This window comes from Callorhinus ursinus, unplaced genomic scaffold (genome assembly GCF_003265705.2).
Source record: "Callorhinus ursinus isolate GAN/ISIS: 27379988/994484 unplaced genomic scaffold, GSC_fseal_2.0 scaffold6, whole genome shotgun sequence".
In the NCBI taxonomy this organism is placed as follows: Eukaryota; Metazoa; Chordata; class Mammalia; order Carnivora; family Otariidae; genus Callorhinus; species Callorhinus ursinus.
In genome coordinates this window covers 30997359-31018306 of record NW_027397068.1, presented here as the reverse complement: position 1 = coordinate 31018306, position 20948 = coordinate 30997359, and the positions used below count along the sequence as shown (strand labels likewise).

At 44.7% G+C, this 20948-nt stretch overlaps 1 protein-coding gene across 6 annotated transcripts in view; it reads left to right on the top strand.

Annotated features, from left to right (window-relative positions):
- FYN (FYN proto-oncogene, Src family tyrosine kinase) overlaps positions 1 to 20948 on the top strand; it is a 210016-nt gene that overhangs the window by 137115 nt on the left and 51953 nt on the right. For 5 of the 6 annotated variants that reach the window (XM_025864330.2, XM_025864364.2, XM_025864346.2 and 2 more), the window contains 2 exons: positions 16567 to 16824; positions 20586 to 20682. In XM_025864330.2, coding sequence (XP_025720115.1) covers positions 16578 to 16824; positions 20586 to 20682 — 344 coding nt within the window. In that variant the 5' untranslated portion in view covers positions 16567 to 16577. Of the gene's footprint in view, positions 1 to 11639; positions 11805 to 16566; positions 16825 to 20585; positions 20683 to 20948 lie in introns of all 6 variants that reach the window. The other variant, XM_025864314.2, reaches the window with a different exon arrangement.

The following is a 20948-nucleotide window of genomic DNA, read 5'->3' as shown; positions in this document are numbered from 1 at the left end:
AAAAGTGATCATTTTGTTTGTTTGTTTGTTTGTTTGTTTGTTTGTTTTGCCATGGGAAACAGAGCCAAAAATGAAAAAGAGAAATTTAGTTGAGGCTTATTTTAAGTTAAAGAAGAATCAGATGTTTGAAGAAATAATGAAAAAACTGGAAAGGAAGATTAACCAGCCAGCATGTTAAGACAGACACAGATTTAAAACAGTTAAGATATGGGCTAAGAAAAACAAACTTAGTAAACAGCTTAGTGAGTTTAGGAAGGCAGGAATTGTTACAAATAATTGATTTTCTATAAGAGATACAAAGATCCACTAATTTTTAGCAACATTTTCATTTTAGCAATGGAACCTGTGTAGAGAATGCAAATCTTAGAAGCACAATGTGTAGGAAATTAAGAGGAGACTTAGTAGAGAGTGCATTCGGGGAATGTGTGTCCAGATTAAAGATGAACCCTGGCAGAAACCAAGGGTGTGTAGGCTGGTTAATCACAGGACCTTCCCCGTGCCCCCCCCCCCCCCCCCCCGCCTGGACTGATGACTAGCGTGTCAGGTCAGCCTTTGTCAAAAAGAATTATGGCAGAGCTGTTGCCTGGACTCATTCCAAGTGTGTACTGTTGTTACTGACCCCATCAGTTGGGGGTATATTGAACCAGAACTGGGGCAAAGTATGCAGCCACACTTGGGTCATTGTCACGTGGAGTCTGTAATGTAGTTCCATAGGAGCTCAGCATGCGCTCTGGGGACAGGCCAGTTCTGCCTAGTGCTGGGCTGAATTGCCACTGCTCAGAGCTGCCGACTGATGACTACTGCTGGTGGATGGGCAGTTTCCATCCTCTGACCATGGTGAGCCTGGAGATGTGAGCAGAACTGTCATAGCTAAAATATAAGTAACCTTCTGACATTAGCCTAAAGAAGTCGTTAGTATTACATAGTCCATGCAAAACTGAGGTGTAAACACCACTTCTGCCAAAAGACATTTCTGTTTGGCTTGATGGAGTAAACTGCCCATGGTCGGAGTGAGAGGGTGGTGGGCCCTTTTTTACCTTATACTCACCTGCACCTCTACCCCCAGCCCCTTCTTCAGGCTCCTCTTGTGGACATCAGAGGTCATCAGTCCATTGTTGCATATTAGCTGTTACATGCCCTTTTTAGTGGACAGCAGTCATCTTTTTCCAGATGTCATGCATTGCAGATGTGTGTCTATCTCCATTGTTATCTGTCCTTGCCATGTTTAGGCAACCATCTACACAGCTGCACATCTCCGACTCCTACCAGCCCTAAAAGATCTTGGGCTTCTTTTTCTGACAGGGCTTTCGGAAAATGTAGCTTACATAGTCCCATAGTAAACTGTCTCTGCCAAACTGCCTCTGCAGCAGTATGGTTTTAGATCTGTATTCTCACTTGCAACAAAAGGTACAGTGTTGCCACAGTTGGGGATGAATTATGAGGTATGAATTAGGCATAGACAGGTTGCTAGAATGGATGGAGTTGTTTGTCCAGCTGAAGAAGTCACATCTTACTCAGATGCCTCCGTCCACCTGTGTGCAGTCTCTTCCCAATCTTGGCTTCACTGTCTGGCTCCCCCATGCTTCTCCTCTCCCCCACATTTCAGTATGTGTCTGTCGAGACCCAGTTCCACTCCCGCTTAATACTGAGTAAGCATCAGCTAGATAATGTGCAAATACTTTAGCCTATTAGCACGTGGTTAAGATTATGTCTTAGATTCAGCCATTTATGGGTTAAAATCCAGCTCAACCTAGCTGTGGGGCTTTCCTCAAGTAACTTGCCCTCCCTATACTCATTCCCCCATCTGTAAAATAATAGTACCCAGTTCACAAGGCTGCTAATGGATCAAAGGAGAATGTTTGCTTATCGTACCTAGCACCAGCTTCAGGCACTACGGTGAGTGCTCAGTAAAATGGACACGTAGCTGTTTATAATCTGGCTTCATCTCCCACCACCTTCCCAGCTGCATATATCCATTCCATTAAACTGTAAGCTCCTTTTCGGCAGGCGCCTGGCTCCTTCCCTCTGAGAGCCTTGCATGATGCCTGGCACATGTTTCAGTGCTCTGTAAACACAGGAACAAATCCAGTAAGCCCCATGGAACCATGCCCTACCACACATCTGTGCTCTCATGTGCACTCCCACCCCCTCCTCACCTGGGCCAGGTACCTCACAGTGGCTGGCCTGGATGAATTCAGACTCCTCTGTGCTTTCTCTCCAACCCAAGTCCAGATTTGACAGTCTCCCTCCTAAGTACACATAAGCTCCTCACGGGCAGGGCCTTGTTTACTTGACTCCATATCCACAACACTTTGCACAGCGCCTGTCACATAGAGAGTATCAAAATATGTTTACTGAAAAAAAAATATGTTTACTGACTAGAGGCTAGAGGTAGGGCTGTAAAGAAAAAGAAAAAGAGAGATAAGATGCAAGGAAAATGAAATTGTTGAAAACAGGTGATTTGTTACTATGGTGATTTCTGAGTAACTTTTGTCTGGGGGGGGTGGGGGAAGTTTCTTTGTCCTGATTATTGTTTTCTGTGTAACTTCCTCATTTCCTGCAGCTCAGGAGAACAGCTATACCTAGCAATCCTAGGAAAGACTCAGAGAGAATTAGAGCCTCCCTGTGAGGAGGGGGAGGTGGGTCAAGACCCCAGCAGGTCTCGAGTACCTGAGCTGATTGCACCATATCATAAGTTGTTCTTCACTTTAGCAGCAGAGAGACATGGAGGGCATAGTTGGGTCTTCTGAAAACCACAGTAAGAAAGAACATTTTAAGCCATAGTGCAAAAAATAAAATAAAAACTGTAGGGCATAACAATGCCTAGCTCCTGTCACGTCATTAAAAGTCTCATAATATGCATGGTCCAGGCTCTGGCCATGGCAGAAGGATACCTGAGCATTCATAGCCAAACCTGACTACTTGGTCACGTTACTCCGTGGGTCCTCGTGATTGATAACAGGCCTCTAGGGCTGTGGAGAGTGGAGACCTCTGTGCCTGTTTATAGAATTGGTTCTGCTTGAGTGTGTACAGGAGGGCTCTGGGCTCCTTGAGGAGTGTTAGCCTTGGTATGAATCCTTAGAGCTCCTTGTTGAGGCCTGTTGCTCGACCAAGAAGGAAACTGGGCTCCACAGTGTCAAGTGATATGCTCTGGACCACGTGGCAACTCACAGCCTTGTCGCAGCTTTGTCACTGCTCCCAGACCTTCTCCAATCCAGGAGCCTGGTACCCAGGACTGAAATGTCCTAGAGACTTAGGAGCCAGTCCTAAGCTGGATCGCTGTAAAGAGAAGAACACTTAAAGAGCACCTTCAGCCCTAGTGCAAAAAATGAAATAATGGTAGGATACAGCAATGCCCAGCTCCTGTCACACCATTAAATCTCTCATTCTTTGTTCTTTTCAAAAAGTATGAAGAAAATGGCTAGGAGCAGAGCCGGCTTCTCAAAAGGAAACATGGGGTAGTAAGAAGAGGGTGTGATTGCATTAGACGTGGGTCCAGGTCCACTGACTGGGTGACCCCAGACAAGTTACCTTAAGTTCCTGTGAGCCCAAGATTCCTTAACTGTGGAATGCCCTTCCAAGGTTGTCCTGAAGATTAAATGAAATACCGTATGTGAAGCGCCAAGCACAAAGTAAGTTCTCAATAAATGGTAGCTATTACAATTTGTTATTGTTATCTTACTAACCTGCCTTAGTACAAGTTTAACTGTCAGTATCAAAGGAGGTCAGAAGCTCTTATTGGTTCTAGAGACTATGGGGGAAAAAACCAAATAAGTGACCAATAAAGCCACCTTTGACCTCTATGTTAGATTTCCTTCCTTCTTGTGGTAGGTTACAGGCTACCTGTTATAACAAAAAGACCCCACTCGCTCCTCCCCACAAAAATCCGGTGGCTCCCACAAGATACACGTTCATGCCTCTCTCGTGTTAGGTCACAGTTCACAGCTTTAAGGCAGATGAGCAGCCGTGCTCTCCAAGACTGTCTAGGGCCCAGGTTCTTGTGTCCTGTGGTTCTGCCAGTCCCTGTCAGGTTGCCGTCCTCTGCCTGGAGGCAGCCAATTCACCAGCACCACATCCACTGTCCAGCCCATAGGAAGTGGGATGGAGGATGGAGAGCAAGCCACTCTCCTTTAAAGACACAGGGGCCGGATATATCACATCCATTCTCAGCTGGTTGGCCAGAATCGGACATGACCACACCTAGCAGCAAGGGAGTGTGAAAATGGAGTGTTCGGGTGCCTCACTGTGGAGGAGGGCGTGAGTCTGGTGGCACAGGGAGCAGTCTGCCCACCCTTCACCTCATCCTCCCGCTACCCATTCTCAGGCATCTGGGTTCGGGCCTCAACACTGTAAGGCTGTGATACCAGAATCTGATACCAGAATCTGCAAGGGGACAATCGGCTGTGCTGTCTTCTTTAAGGAGATAAACCCCAAGTTCAATTACTGTGCAAGACACTCTAAAATTCACACTGTGCTGCGTTCACATGCCAAGTGAAAAGTCACTATTGAACTGCTTTACTGTAAATTTTATAAGCGACAGTGTTTACAAAATGTATGCTGGTATATAAACCGCGTCTTTCCTTTTCAGATTTGTTAACAGAAACCTGACAGGATTTCTATCTGGTGCCAAGTCGGTCATCAACGAGTGCTCTAGCAACACGTGTTCCTCCCACACAGAGTGGCCACAGTTTGTCATTCCAGATACCGTTTTCATATGCTGCTGGGCAAAGCGTCCCTGCAGTGGCCCAGCCTACCGCCCGTGTTAATTTCCTCGTTAATTTCCTCAGGTCTCTGTAGGCACTCAGCTTGGACGCAACTACCACAGAGTCAGCCGAGCTGGGCTCAACGCGGGTTAGAAAAGTAAGCTCGAGGGAAGGCAGAGACTGTCGTCACTCCCTTCAGGCGCAGAAGTGGTAGGAGGAGGCTGGCTAGAGTCCACCAGCCTCTGTGTTTCCTTTGTTCCCGTCATCACTGTCACTGTTGTTCCTTGAACCAGTAAAGGCCATGGAGTTAGGGGCGCGTTTTCTGAAGGCCTACTTTATCAGCATTCACACCAAAACAGCTGCCGAGAAGCTTTGAAATTCGAAACCACTGCAAGGGATGCAGAAGCGAAGGCCCAGAGTGTTGCTGATTCCTTGCAACTTGAGAAAGTGCCAACATAAAGATCCAGGGGAGGGGTGACGGGGCTTCATGTCAGTCTTCAAAGACATCTGCTTCAGTGCCAAAAACACCACGCAAGTGGCTTCACAACCAAATTCTCAGGGCGCTCTGACTCCAGATAAGTCATCAGGGAAAGGGGGTCTCGTGGGGACACAAACACAAACATGAGCTCGAGGGCAAAAAGAAGAAAAGTAAAATTTCCTTATTCAAAGTCCATTCTGTTTCTTTAACTGATGAATTAAAGGGAAAAAGAATTCATTGTTTTCTGAAAGAAAGAGGCCACATTTGCAGAATCATCTGGCGAGGAACCTCCATAGAGACTAGAAAGATTGGCAGAGAGGGTTTTTGTTTGGCCTTGGAGAGAGAACCTCCTCAGCGTTCATTCTCCACATTGGCGGGCAGGGGGCATTGATGACGCCTGTTCACACAGCTGCTTTGTGCTAATGTGCTTTCTTGTGGCTCCACCAGGTGACACCCCGACCCTTGGGCCCTCAGCCAGTTCAGCCCAGAAAGCCAGTCTCTACCACTGTGGCCCAGATGTGACACTGACTCTCCCGTTTCCTTTTGCCAGTTCATGAAAGGAAGCCTACATTTTTATTTTTGTTTTCCTCTGGTTGTTTTTATATAACAGGGCCAAGGAGAGTAGAAAGATGTTTGGCCAAATATCAACATCAGGAAGAAGCATCTTTGTTGAATCTTTTATGTTTCTGAAAAATTTTAGGTCGCATAAACCAGTGTTGGTTACTGTTCTGTGCCCTGCTTGGAATGCGCCAGGTTCTAAGGACTGGGGAATTCTAGTCAAAGTCAGAAGTCACACCATCAAAATGCCAGGCTGAATGTCCCAGCAGGAAAGGGTGAGGGCAACAAGAAGAAAAGTGAGAGAAAAGTATAGAATTTTTCTGCCTGGTGCCCTGAGCAAGTCCCCTTGTCTCCACCAACAACAAGCATCCAAAGAACAAAGTGTTTCACTTCATTCTGCCGACCTCCTTAGAGCCATGCCAGCGTGTGGTCTTCAGGCCCTCGCTCACAGAGAGGTCTTGCAGATACCTTAAAATCCAGAACTCCTCAGTTATGTTCCAACATTGACTTGTTCAGAGTACTGTCATTCTGACTTTATTGGGTTTCCCCAGGTACTTAGGAGCTTGGGCCCTGAAGGTTCTCAAGAACCCACCAATCCAGCCACCCGACTTCTGGTTCTGATATCCCACATTCTGCCACTTGCCACCTACATGGTCCTCTGAGTTGTTTATGTGTTATGGCTTTGCTTAATCTGTGCCCTTAATTAGATTTTCGTGGCTGCCCATCTGGGTGATTCACCACCCCTTCCAGCACTGCTCCCTCACTGCCCACTTCCCAGCACAGATGTTATAAAGACTCACGCAGAAACCTCTCTGTCCTAAGGGGCACCTGGGTGGCTCTGTCGGTTAAGCAGCTAACTCTTGATTTCAGCTCAGGTCATGATCTCAGGATCCTGGGATCAGGCCCAGCATCAGGCTCCACACTCAGTGGGGAATCTGCTTGAGAATTCTCTCTCTCTCTATCTCTCTCTCTCTCAAATAAATTAATTAATTAAAAAGAAAAAAAGAAGAAATCTCTCTGTCCTTCAGTACCTTTCACCTTTCAAACCTTCCAGGAGGAAAGGTTGCTTCTTAACAGACTTTAGAATCAGTCACTCTCTCTCCCTCTCTTAATTTTTAGAATTGGTTGCCACTCAATAAACAGTCTCTGTGCCCCTCAAAAAAAAAAAAAATTTTTTTTAGCATCAGTTACTCTCTTTCCTTCTCTTAATTTTTCAGTTCACAAAGCATACTTCATCAATGTATGGTTATATACTTATATATAAATTAAATCAGTAACAGATAAAGGGATCTTTCCTATCTAAAAAAATGATTTATTCTCATAAAAATTGTGCTTTCTCAATATAGATAATCTGAGGGAAAAAAACAGAAGAAAGAACAGTCACCCATAGTGTTATTCCCCCACACACCACCAGCAAGCATCTTGGTATCTTTCCTTCCAAACAGTTTTTTAGGCATTTGTCATATAGTGACAATCATGTGATCCTTCTTAGTATAATATGAGCATTTTTCTGTATTGCTGATTATTTTCTGTAACCAGAAGTTTTAATTTGTTTTACTTTACATGATAGGCATGCCTTATTATATACTTAGCCGTCATCTTCTTGTTAAACAATTAGCAAGTTTTCTAACTTTCAAATTATAAATAACATGTCATAGGACCTCTTTATGTGTCATTTTTCAAAAAGTGTCTCTTTAGCACAGATTCACAAAGAACAGGCCCATTTTTAAGGTTGTATATATATATATATATATATAATATTGTCAAATTGGTTTATGAAAAGGTTATACACTAATTCCTGGTCTTCTATCAGCAATAGATGAGAATAGGCATTTCAGGGGACCTCCGTCACTATTGGGCAGACTTCCTTTTGAAATTTTGTTAATTGAGAGGTGAAAGTCTCTCATTAATCAACATTGTGTTTCTTTGATTACTACTGAAGGTAACATTTTCCCGTAAGTTTCACAAGTCCTTTTTCCTTTCTTTGAACTGCCAATTAACATGCTTTCCCATTTACCTAATCTTAGGGTTTTTTTTATCTATATAAATTCCTTACATATTAAAATATGAACCTGAGAGAATTGAAAGCATATGTCCACACAAAAACTTATGCATGAATGTTCATAGCCTCATTATTCATACAGCCAGGAAATGGCAACAATCCAAATGTCGATCAACTGATGATTGGTAAACAAGTGGTGTGTCCATACAACGGAATATTTTCAGCCATAAAAAGGAATGAAGTACTGATTCATGCTACAAAATGAATGAACCTTGCAAACCATGTGCCAAGTGAAAGAAGCCAGTCACAGAAGGCTACATATTATATGATTGCGTTCATATGAAATGTCCAAATAGGCAAATCCGTAAAGACATAAAACTCCTGGTTGTCAGGTGTAAGTCTGAGAAGGGAATGAGAAGTAACTGCTGAATGAGTACAGGTTCCTTTTGGGGGTAATGAAAATGTCCTAGGATTAGATAGTGACAGTGGTTTCCTTTGTATATTAAATGTACATATTACATATATAATGTATTTATATATATAATGTATATATGTAATATGTGTATAAAAAATATAAAACCACTGAACTGTAAACTTTAAGAGGGTGAATTTTATGGTATGTGAATTATGTATTGATAAAAATAAAAGTTTAAACTAGTAACCACTAAGGAACTTTTTTCCCTTCCCAAAAGGGGTGAGAGAAGGCCTGAAAAACTTTATAATCTGTGCTCTAATTCTTTCTGAACCCTTTGGCATAGACAGTTAAAACATATCCTTATTTTTTATCACCATTTCCCTCTTGTTTTAACCCTGAGATCTGAAGTGAAGTGAGTGTAAGAAGAAAATGTTCTTTGCTCCTTTTGGAGCCTTTCCATGGTTTGGTGTTAAAACCTCATTTGGCCATTTGGGTTTGGGAATGGTTCCAGCTCTTTGTTGACTGCAGTGTTAAATCTCACCATCAGGGTCTAATGCTTCCATTTCTTTCTTTATTAAGTACATTTGACTCTCCGGGCATCAGGGAATGGAAGGTTTTAGAGAAGGGAAAGGAGAACATGCTGCAGGGAGTGAGCCAGTGCTTCTCGGCATGGGGGGTGATTTGAACAAGACAAACCAGGGTGGTAGCCAAAAAATCTAGGTGCCAGGAATGTGGTTTTTTTCTTAAAGTGATGTGACATTTGTGAGAGTGATTTATATGAGTTCGGGTCCTTTGCTGTGCGGTATGGAACGAGATTCATCGTCCTCACCCTCCAGAGGACCTTGCAGAGTCACGCACAAATGATCATCCAACACCACCTCTTGTTATTTCCGAAGCAAAGCTTTGATTTGATTTTTAAGTAGGCTCCGTTCTCCCACTCTTACATGTGGCTGGTGTCTGCACTGTAGGTGTTCCTGGGTCTACATTAGTCTTATCACCTCAAAGATGTGACATTTTATTGCTTGGGTGGGGGGAGGGTGCTCTCCCTCATGGGACTCCACCAAGAGTAGAAATCTGTTATTTTGTGCTTGGAGGAGGCATTGCTTGTGTTCTGTTTATACAGTAAATATGTTCCAGAAAGTTTTGCCTGTATAGCAAATCATGTTTTAAATGCAGTCCACATGCTCATTTATACCAAGGAAACCAGTGCTCACTCCTTTGTGGTGTATATAAACACTCACCACAGGCGCCTGGTGGCTCCGTTGTTGGGCATCTGCCTTCGGCTCAGGTCGGGATCCCGGGGTCCTGGGATCGAGCCCCGCATCGGGCTCCCTGCTTAGTGGGGAGCCTGCTACTCCTTTACCCTCACCCCACTTGTGCTCTCTCTCTCTCCCCCCCTCCCTCTCACATAGGTAAATTAAATAAATAAACAAACAAACACTCACCACATCTAGGAAATATCAGGAAACTAAGGGGAGCTTCAGTGTCATTGGTTCAAACGCTCATTAAGACCCTACACCACATGAAGGAAGCCGGTGACTCACCACGCCTGGCATGGTCCCAGCACCCTTACAGAGCCCACAGTCTTGGGGCAGGGTGTGAATGTGGGGGAGTGAGGCCCAGTCCCTAATGTCAGGGCCCCCATTAGTCATGCACAGGAAGCAGAGCTCTGGGGCACTAGGGAGCCATCCCCACAGGCCCCTCTGACCACACACCCACACCCTTACATGGACTGGCCAGGAGTCCATGGGGCAGGAAGCAACTCTGGTCTATAGGCTCCATGTGCCAGCCATGGAATCAGTCTGTCTGGCTTCACCACCCCTGACGGAGCTGTGGAAAAGTCTCAAACCTCTCTGCTCTTCTGTTGTCAAATGAGGGGAAAGCATCATACTTCTGTCTGAGGACTGTTATTAAGAATCGAGTGAGATAGGATGTTCCAGTACATAGCATGGTGCCCGGCTTGCAGTGAGCCCTCATTTGATACTGGTCATCACTACCAAGATCGGAGCCTTCACCTCAGTGGTGCCCATTCCACCAAAATAGGTATTCATTTTCTCTTGCTCTGTAACCAGTTACTACAAACGAAGCAGCTTAAACAGCCCCTGTTTATTAGCACACAGTTCTGAGCATCTGGGCATGGTGTGGCTGAGCTCTCTGCTCCCAAGGCTGCATTGGCCAACAGCATTCTCATCTGAAGCCTTGACCAGGGAAGAATCCATTTCCAAGTTCTTGGCCCACTTCAGGTCCTTGTGGTTATAGGACTGAGGTCCCCATTTCTTTGCTTTCTGCCAGCTGGGGGCTGTGCTCAGTTCCTAAAGGCCACATAGCCCCCTCTATCTGCCAAGCCAGCAGTGGAGAACATTTCCCCCCCACCCCTGCCCCAGAATGCCTCTTACACTTGGTATCTACTTCTCCAGAGAGAGCCCAGTCCCTTTCAAGGGCTCACTTGATGAGGTCAGGTCCACCTGGGATAATTTCTCTTTGTTAAAATCAACCATGCCAAATAAAATAGCCTAATCAAGGGAGTGATTTTCCCATCAGTCATGAGTCCTAGAGATGACATAGGGTTTGTCACACCAAGGGCAGGAATCTGGGGCATACCTTGGAGTTCTGCCTACCCTACCACCTTTTCAGCAAGGCACAGATTTTCACTCCTTCCTTCCATTTGGCAGCAAAGAAGCAGAGTCCTCTGTATTCTTTCTTTTTTAGCCATCTGGGACTACTGGCTGGACCCCATATCAATACTGTGGTTCAGGCCTGGAGTATTTACATGCCCACCATCCCATCCCAGCTGTGGCAGGGACTTTGGGGAGTGTCTGCACTTCCAAGATGGTCCAGCGTGGTCCTGCTTTCTCTCCAGCCTCCCCAGTCAGCACTGGCCCTTCTGTCCTGGTGTCCTCAGAAGACAGCACCACCCCTACTCTCTTGTGGGGTGTCAGGACCCAATGTCCTACAAAGAGGAAAGTCCCGTCATAAAGGATTGAAAGTGCTGGGAAATTTGGGTGACAGGTTCTGTGTCCCAACAGCCATTGCTACCAACGTGGCACTCATCTGTCTCTGAACGTCTGGATTCCAGCACTTCTGTGGTGAAAACTAAAGCAAGCCTTTCCTAGACTTTCAAGGGATTTGTTTTCTCGATGGAGAATGTAGCTAGATACCTCCGGTTGATTCTTGTGGGTGTTTCCAATCTGACAAGGACCGAGAACCCCCTGCCATGGCTCTTCTCCCCAGAAGTCAAGTCATTTCTGATGTGTTTCTGCACATCTCACCCTCTTGCCTCATGGTGTTACTGTTGCCCAGAAAAGGGTGGTTGCTCATTAAACCACCGGTTCTTGCCCTGTTCCCAGAGAAGTGTATGAGACTGTGCAGTCGATCTACAATTCAGCTTTAAATTCTTTTTCAACTGTCCCCATCTCAGTTGCTTGTGTTTGGTTTCTAGGTTCCCTTCCTTGTTCCTTTACTTTTATTATGATTTTCACCCAGGTAAAGTGGAGACCAGCTAAAGGGATGGTGAATGGTACCAGCAAGAAACATGCCACATCAGAGGGCAGGCCAGTGTGGCTCGACCTGTCACTCTTCCAAGTCTGCTGTCAGCAGCAAGGATGGGAACTTAGGCCTCAGGGCCCTCACTTCTCCACACCCACCTAGGTTGGTTTCTGAGATAGAAGTGCTCACACTGCTGAAATTAAAATTATTTGTTGTCACTTTCACCTGCCTTCCTCCAGCCATCCCTCCTCTGCCTGCACGTTTATGTGTCTCGGGAGGAGGTAATTTGCTTTTGCAGAAGACTGCCAATGGCCTTTCCCCCTTTTTGGTACCTAGCTCTCTGAAATCTTCTCGGAAGTCCTGCAGCATTATAACCTGAGTGTACGGGTGTTGCTTTACTGAGTGGCGTGCAAGGAAGCGTGAGCTTATCTGTTGTACCTGTGTTTGATGTACACCTAGCAGCTGGACCGTGGTCTGGGGCGTCAGTGGAGGGAATGTATGTTCAGCCAGACTCATTCTGGATAAAAGCAGCCTAGGCCCAGAATCGGGGATAGTGTCCATCTTTTATGTCAGCTTCAGTTGATCACTCGAGGGCTTATGTGAAGAAGGATTCTGAGGCCACGCATGGCACAGCACCAGACAGTGCAGGTGTGGCAGTCCTCGGATTCCCTCTTTGACAACTCTTCCCTGAGTGGTTTAACGCTGTTGGCACACATAAGATCCACAGGACTAAGGAAATTTCATGTAAATCAGGTTTTCCTTGCATAACAGAAAGAGCCCTTTGGTTTCGCCAAAGGACTGAAGAACGGGGGGGCTTCGTGGCTGTAATCCAGACACCTTGACCACAGTCACAGGATCTTATTGGTCAAAGTGCTTGTCCATCAGTTTTTCTAGGCACAACAACAAGCAGAGAAGGATGGCCATGAGTTCCTGGTGTAGGATTTATTTGTCAGAGTAATTCCAAGGTCCCACTTTTGGAACGGCATTATTCCTTGTTTCCCAGTGCCCCACAGATCTCTGGCAAGTATATTAGTACATTATATGTTCATAATGGACCTACAGCATTGGCCATAAACGCCACACCACAGAACCGTATGTAATAAAGGATGTTTTTATTTTAACTCGAATGCTCAGAAGTTTGTCTCATGGCAAGGAGCCTGAAGTCATGTTGGGTACAGCTCACAGAGCGGCTTCTGAATCTTCCGTCGGGAAATGGTTAGTCTGACCACCGCAAGTGGGAGGAAGAAGACCACAAGTTCTTACACAAATATTTTCATTGTGATTAACTTTTAATGTCTTGAGCCTGCATTGACTGATTTATTTCGGGCTCATAATGTTTGTCAACGAAGGGAAGAGAGTAAGCAAACCTGTGCAGAAACATTTCTTACTCTAAACTGCAAATGTATGCAGTGGTAACAGAGCTGTCCCTTCTACAAAAGAAAACTGTTTTTCTTTCTCCATTTCTCCAAAATGATTTTGACTGAGTTTTGGGTTTTTGCATTGTAATCATTTAACAAATATTTATTGAGCTCCTACAGCATACAGCACTGTTCTAGACCCTCAGGATGCGATACTAAAACAAAACCAAAAAATAAGCTGCCTTCAAGGAGATTACTGTTTGTTTCCTTTCATTATTTCATAGGTCTATATATGGTGTTGGTTGTTTATTCCAGTGGTAATGCTTTTTCTTGGTGCATTGTGAAAGATGAGTTAGATATAAGGTCCTGTTTTCAGTGGGGTTCTGATGTGTCATTTCTGTTTTGCTGGAGTTGAAAGAGTAGTTTGTAATGAGCGTTCTCATTGGTTTTGATTCTTTTCTCTATCACAAGGAACAATCTTCTAGGGAAGAATCAGCATTTCATACCAATTTTTAAAATTGTGCCCTTCTACCCAGCCTGCCTGTTCTCCTAAGAAAGGCATTGTGAATTGCATGTTGATCACACATATAAGGGAAACAGCTGTTATATACTGTTTCGAAGATATGGATATAAATTCTTTCTCCTCCATAAATCAGGATTTCTCAGCCTCGATGCTACTAACATTTGGGGCCAATTAATTCTTTGCTGTTGGAGGCTGTCCTATGTTGTAGAATGTTTAGCAGCATCCTTGGCCTCTACCGACTAGGTACCAGTAGTACCTCTTATCCCTGAGTTGTAGCAACCAAAAGTATCTCCAGACATTGCCTATTATGCCCCTCGGTGGGGGTGAGAGGAATAAAGTCAACCCCAGCTGAGAATCGCTGATGTAAATGATGTGATACTGTGATTCAGGTCTCACATCTTCTAATTACAGTAGATCAGTGCAATGCCTGAAAAAAGTGCCTGGGACAAGAACTGTCTTCTGTCTGGCCTTTGTGGGAGCTCAAAGCAACTTTCTGCCGTGAAGGAGTTAATATAAAGTAAGCAAGGTACTTATCAATCCTATGAAGCAATACCAACAACAAATGATGAAATTCCTTCAATAAATCATGCCTTGGACATAGTTTGCATTTCCTATTGGAAATTTTTTAAATTGGCATTCATCTACCATAAGTTAGAGAGCATGTTGGACCCAGTATACTGTAAGTTAATCTCGAATGATTTACGCGGAAATGTGTTCCAGATTGGGTGATCTCAGCTCAAGCAGTAGGCGGCTCGTTTCCCAACATTTCCATTCTCAGGAGCTGACATTGAATTCCATGAGTATTTATTGAAATGTGTAATGTAAGAGGACATTAGAGCAGTCTGATGCTGCTTTCATGTCCTTTTTCCCCAGAAAAGCAGTGCTTAGAGCAGTGCCCCCCGCCAAGAGTCTCCGTATCTGATGTGGCATTCCCCACTTTGGATTGCAAGATACTAAGAAAAACTAGTTCTTTCTTTCTTCTTCACTACTTCAAGTCCCTTCCATTCCTGTACCAGCTTTGCCCTCTCCATTGAACACATGTAATTACACATGGTGTCGTGTGTTTCTTATTTGATCCTTTGGTTCCATATGGGCCACTTTTCAGAGTTTTGGAAGCGGCATCCATTGCATGTTCTACCTATCCCCATCAACCTGACAGAGTATTACAGTCCAAAGTACCATCATTTAACTGAATTAACCTTGTATTTCTGAATCCTCTTTCTTTCTCACACATACCAATAGATTAAAAAACACAGGGTCAACTGCAAATGTAAGTCGCTGAGAGAAAGGCTGGTCTTGGATGCAGAGACAAAGGGTGAAAGAGAAACATACTGGGCTAGAGAATCTTCACTCATTTGATTGCTTTCTATCAAGCACCTGCTGTGTGCCAGGCATTGGCATTATAGCTCTGACAAAAGTGGACAGGGCCATGTTTTCCTGGAACCCGCAGTCCACTGGGCAATGAGATAAATGGACAAACCATGTTTTAATATGGCACAATAGGTGCCATGATGGGAGAAATCAGGATGCCATGGGAGCACTTAGAAGGAACATCCCCCCAGCCTTGGAAGGCGGGTACGGGGATCAGAGAAGGCTTTGCAGAGGAAACAGTGTCTTACCTGGAACATGAAGAATATGTTGCACATCAGGAAAAAAATGTTCAAGGCCACATTCCAAGACCTAAAGCAAAGCAGAAAAAATTGAACCTTTAAATAACTGGGAAGTTCGGCATGTTTGGATAGTAGAGTGTGAGATGGGGAGAGTGAGAAGTAAAAAGGAAGCAAATGAGGTTGCTTCTCAGGGTTCTGACTTGAGCAAGTCAGTCATGGATGGTGGCATTTCTCCGATAAGCACAGGAGAAGTGGGTTGGAGGAGGGTGGGGTGACAGTGACCTGAGTTTTTAGTCCACCACTAACTCTAGAACATGAGATTGATTTTTTTTTATATTTTTGAAAGATGTCAAAAGCTAATGGAAATTTGGAAAGTTAATTAGCAGCTGAAAATGATTTTTTACTGTAGGCTATCATGACATCCTACAAATATACCCAGACCTCTTAGTTTCTACCAATTTTATTTTATTTTTTAATTTTTTTTTAGAGGGGGCAAGAGGCAGAGGGAGAGAGAGAGAGAGAGAATCTGAAGCAGGCTCCACACCCAGCCCAACATGGGGCTCAGTCTCTCAACCCTGAGATCATTACCTCAGCCAAAAGCAAGAGTCAGACGTTTAACCAACTGAGCCATCCAGGTGCCCCTAATTTTATTTTTCATCCAGCAATGATTTCTTAATTTTGATACTTATTGTCATCTTACTGCTTAAAATTTACCAGGTGTGGGTGCCTGGGTGGTTCAGTTGGTTGGGCGACTGCCTTCGGCTCAGGTCATGATGCTGGAGTCCGGGGATCGAGTCCCACATCGGGTTCCCTGCTCAGCAGGGAGTCTGCTTCTCCCTCTGACCCTCTTCCCTCTTGTGCTCTCTGTCTCTCATTCTCTCCCTCTCAAATAAATAAATAAAATCTTTAAAAAAAAAAAAATTTACCAGGTGTGTGCCTGAAGAATGGGTACCCATGAGAAAATAAGTATGGTGAGCTGTTCAGTAGCTGTCTTCTGGCTTTTCCAGCATTCCTCCACCCTCTTGCTTACATTTTTTTTTTTTTTTGCCATAATGGAGGTTTTTGTTCTAATATTGCATGGACTCACTTCCTAGAGCATACATTATTCTTTTAGATGACTAAAGAAAAGCATAATAAGTAGTCTTGGGCTATCTTTAAGCACGTGTGTAATGTTCGAGGATTTTAAGGGGCAGCATGTGAGGACCTTGCTGCCTGGCGACCATACGCTCTGTGGCTCCTGTCACCCAGAGCACACGGGGAACGAATGTGATTGTCAAGGGCCGTGAGATCGCTTCTAACCATCAGCCCTAGCCACTGCTTTTCCTCCTTCCCTTTTAGGCCTGAAATAGCCAAGGGCGAGCCTTATAAATGACCCAGCAACCCAGCAGCTAAGGAGCATGCAAGTTCACGTGCCTCCCTTTTGTTTTCGGCAGGAATTTAGATAATGGGCTGTGTGCAATGTAAGGATAAAGAAGCAACAAAACTGACGGAGGAGAGGGACGGCAGCCTGACCCAGAGCTCCGGGTACCGCTATGGCACAGACCCCACCCCGCAGCACTACCCCAGCTTCGGCGTGACCTCCATCCCCAACTACAACAACTTCCACGCGGCCGGGGGCCAAGGACTCACCGTCTTTGGGGGTGTGAACTCTTCATCACATACCGGGACCTTGCGTACCAGGGGAGGAACGGGTAAGAATTGGGCTGTTCTTCATTCTTTTGTCAATTGAACATTTGTGTTCCAGTCGGCTCCCTTTAACTAAGGATTTAACATTAAGTTTTTCATCATCAGTCTCCATCTACCCACTGCCACATGAAGGGCTATTAAAACAAAACAAACAGGGCTTGATGGACAAATGAAATGCTGGCTACAGTGGTGCTAGGTGATCCCCAAGTAGCTGCTCTGGGAGGATTCTGCATGGGTTAGGAGGTAACAGCTTCTCCTGAGGTACTCTAGGCCAATCAGTGGTCTCAACCTTGGCTGGCTGACTCAGAATAACTAGCAGCTTTTTCAAAATACTGAATCCCATCCCAGATCTTTTGAATCAGAAGCTCCGGGACTGGATCTGAGAATGTATGTTTTGAGTCCTCTAGATATCAGTGCACTTTCCTCCCATCCCCCAGTTAAGAGCCACTTTGCAGGGGGTAGCACCTTCTCCCTCATCTTCCTAATCATCAGCCTGCCTGTCACCTCCCAGTCAGTGAGGACATTTGGCAGCATTTGTTTTGGGCCATTCATCTTCATTAATTCTTTCTGATCTTCCCATTATCTTCCATATGACGGAGTTTATCAATCCTCAAGTGTATCGTTTATCTCTTGTATTTTAAAATCAAATGTTATGGGGCGTCTGGGTGGCTCAGTTGGTTAAGCGACTGCCTTTGGCTCAGGTCATGATCCTGGAGTCCCGGGATCGCGTCCCGCATCGGGCTCCCTGCTCAGCGGGGAGTCTGCTTCTCCCTCTGACCCTTCCCCCCCCATGTACTCTCTCTATCTCATTCTCGCTCTCAAATAAATAAATAAATAAAATATTTTTTAAAAAATCAAATCAAATGTTATGTATCCTTAAGGAATCCTTCTCTTTTTTTTTTAAGTTTCCTTCTCTTTCCCACCACGAGGCTCTGTTTTACTGCCATGTACATTTGCTGACTTAGCTAATACTTTGTAAAATATCTGGCATACATTCTCAGACATATGTTTTGCAAAATATTTGAAAGTTATCTCATGCATCCTTAGCCTTCCAAATCATCTCCCAGCATGTGAATCATGGTAACTAGATATTTGACATTATTTGTTGCAAGACTGCTTTGTTTATTAGGAAAGTTTAAAGAAATATACATCAACCTTTGTGCTCTTGGCTCATCTGGGAGCAGAAGTCTTATATAAGGACCCACTGTGCCTTTTTACCTGGGGAGCTGGCACTACTGAGACATTAGCAGGGTTTTTTTTCCCTTTGCCTGCAACACGGCAGTGTAGTTATATCCAGGGGACCTGACCCAGAGCTTTGGGCATTGTATCATTGTGTTGTAGTGGAGCCAACTTTCTCTTTAAAGTAGGCCTCGCATGAGCTCATAAATGTTAGTATACTTTCCTATCTTCCTGGAAGGCACCTGGGATGGAGGGAAGAAGGAAAGAGGCATTCTATGGAAGTCTGTCTCTGAGGATGCAGAAGGGGGAAAAAAGAGCCAAAAACGCACCAGCACACACTTCCCGTGCCTGCTGAGTTCTTTGCCAACCAGACTGAATTCTGCTGACGCAGACATTGACCTTGTTCATTCATTCATGAATGCTGGATACGAATCCCTGTGTCTGCAGGTATCATTCATAAAGTCACCAGAAAGGAATACTTGCCTTGAACATGGGAGTCTCTACTGTAGTCAAGGACAATCTTTTTTTTTTTTACATTTTTTTTTTATTTTATTATGTTATGTTCATCACCATACATTACATCATTAGTTTTGATGTAGAGTTCCATGATTCATTGTCAGGGACAATCTTAGTATAAGAGGCTTCCTGGTCCCTTTTAAAATTTGGAAGTTAAAACCTAGTACTCCCAAATGTTGGCAGATTTCTCTGCCTTGTATTATTCGGCTTTGTTATATGTGCATGTCTGTCTCTCCACCACTGCTTTTAGTGCTTTAAGGCCAAGAGCAGTGTCCGTGTGCCCCTGTGACCTCCTTTGACTCTCCTCTCCATCCGTAAAAGGTAAACAGCCCAGGGAGACATTGCCGGCTGACGCGGGGTGAGAGTGGGGACTGGAAGTGCCCGTTCTCGCGCTCCTTGTCTCCCACACAGTGGAGCTTGGGCTTGTCTTCAAATTATGTAACAAAAGGAATCTGTAAATAGAGTGTTCAGTGAGAATAAGCATGACCTTACAGGCTTCCACTTCTTTGTTTTAAGCCAGTCTCTTTTCCAACCTTTCAAAGAAATTTAAAGTTGCCAAATGAGCCCTGCTGCTTTGCATGGTCAGACGTCAGAACGCCAGTTCTCCTACAGGAAGTCCCACTTGGGATCGGGTGGAAAAACAAGCCCCACCTCCTTCTCTGGTTTGTGAATAGCCCCACAGGCCCATCTGCTCCCTTGGAAGTACGGACACAGCAAAATGGCAGTTTGCTAAAGAGTGGAATCCATGTTGTGTGTTCTTTAGGCCACAGCAGGGACTTTGAAGTGTGCGGAGATCAAAATGAGGAGCCAGAGAGCAGAGAAATGGAATGTATTTTAGTTAACGATTGCTGCATAACATATTACTGCAAACTTAGCAGCTTTAAAAAAATACATATTTAGGATCTCACAGTTCCTGGGGGCCAGAAAACCGGGAATGACTTAACTGGATCCCCCATTTCAGAGCCTCTCACTGGCTGCAATCAAGGTGTGTTGGCCGGGCTGTAGTCACTACCTCACAGCCCAACTGAGAAGGATCTGCTACCAAGCTCGTTGTGGTGCTGGCAGGACTCAGTTTCCCCATTGGCTGTTGGCCAGAGGCCACCCTCAGTTCTTTGTCATGTGTGTCTTTCCAACAAGGCAGCTTGCTTCATCAAAGTGTTCAGGCCAAAGTGGCAGTACAGAGCGTCTGCAGGGAAGACAGAAGTCGTAATCCATTTTGAAGACTAATCACTTATGGGACATCCCATCACCTTTGCCATGTCCTGTTGGTTAGAAGCAAGTCACTAGGTTCACCCACACTCAGGGGAGGGGGATTACACAAGAGCATGAATACCAGGAGGTAGGACTCATAGAGGACTACCTTAGAATTCTACCCACTATATGAAGGAGGTCCTGAGCCAAATGGGATGCTGGAGATTTTCTGTTGTCAATAGCAGACTTGTGCAGAGCAGGAAGGGCCTCTGTGGGGAGTCCACCAGATGAGAAAATGCAGGGTGGTTATGAGGAGTAAGGACTACAGATCAATGCAAGGATAGGCAAATTTGTGGTAGGAGAGACAGAGTCCCCAGAGCAATTGCAGATGCCAAAAGCAAGACATCCTCTAATTGGGGTGAGCATTTATGGAGAGGGTCTTCTCAGTCCCAGGCTGCAGAAGGAGTTTCCTGTTACATTCTCCATTACTGTGATCTGTTTTACCCTGAACCTAACTTGGGCTCTTGAGAGGAAGGGAATTTGTATCTTTAATTGCTGCAGGCCTCACAGATCTGAACTGTAGCACCACTGCTGCCCCTTGGTTGTGGACATGATATTAACATCTGCCTCTTCCTGAGGGCTCAGAGAGAAATGCACTTCCAGCTCTAGGCTTCAGTCAGATCAAATAACGCTTCCCCTACAAAGACCAAGGCATAACTTCAGCCCTGCAACCCTGGTTTCACACATTAATTACATCACCACCACACCATGTTATGATTAGATGTAGATTTTGAGAATGAGATTTTAGTGAAGATCTCATTTCTTGGAATTAATTTCCCCTTGTGTAATAATCTCTCCCCTTCTGATTTTGTTTTGTCAGGAGTGACCCTGTTTGTAGCCCTTTATGATTATGAAGCACGGACAGAAGATGACCTGAGTTTTCACAAAGGAGAGAAATTCCAAATATTGAACAGCTCGTAAGTTCAGGGAGGGACGGGGAAGTATGCATATCTTTCAGATTGGGAAAGAATACTTGTGTTACCAGCCTGTGCCTTTTTAGTCTCTGAAATGCTAAGAGAACACTTGGTAAATTCATTAGCGTGTAGCAGTTGAACTTCAGAAATGAAGAGTTGATGAGCCAGTGCAGTATTTTCTGGCACCCATGTCCAAGGAGCTTTTGGGGGACCGTCATAGTAGCAGAGTTGATGCTTTCGGTTTACAGGTTGGAAAAGTTCCAGTATTG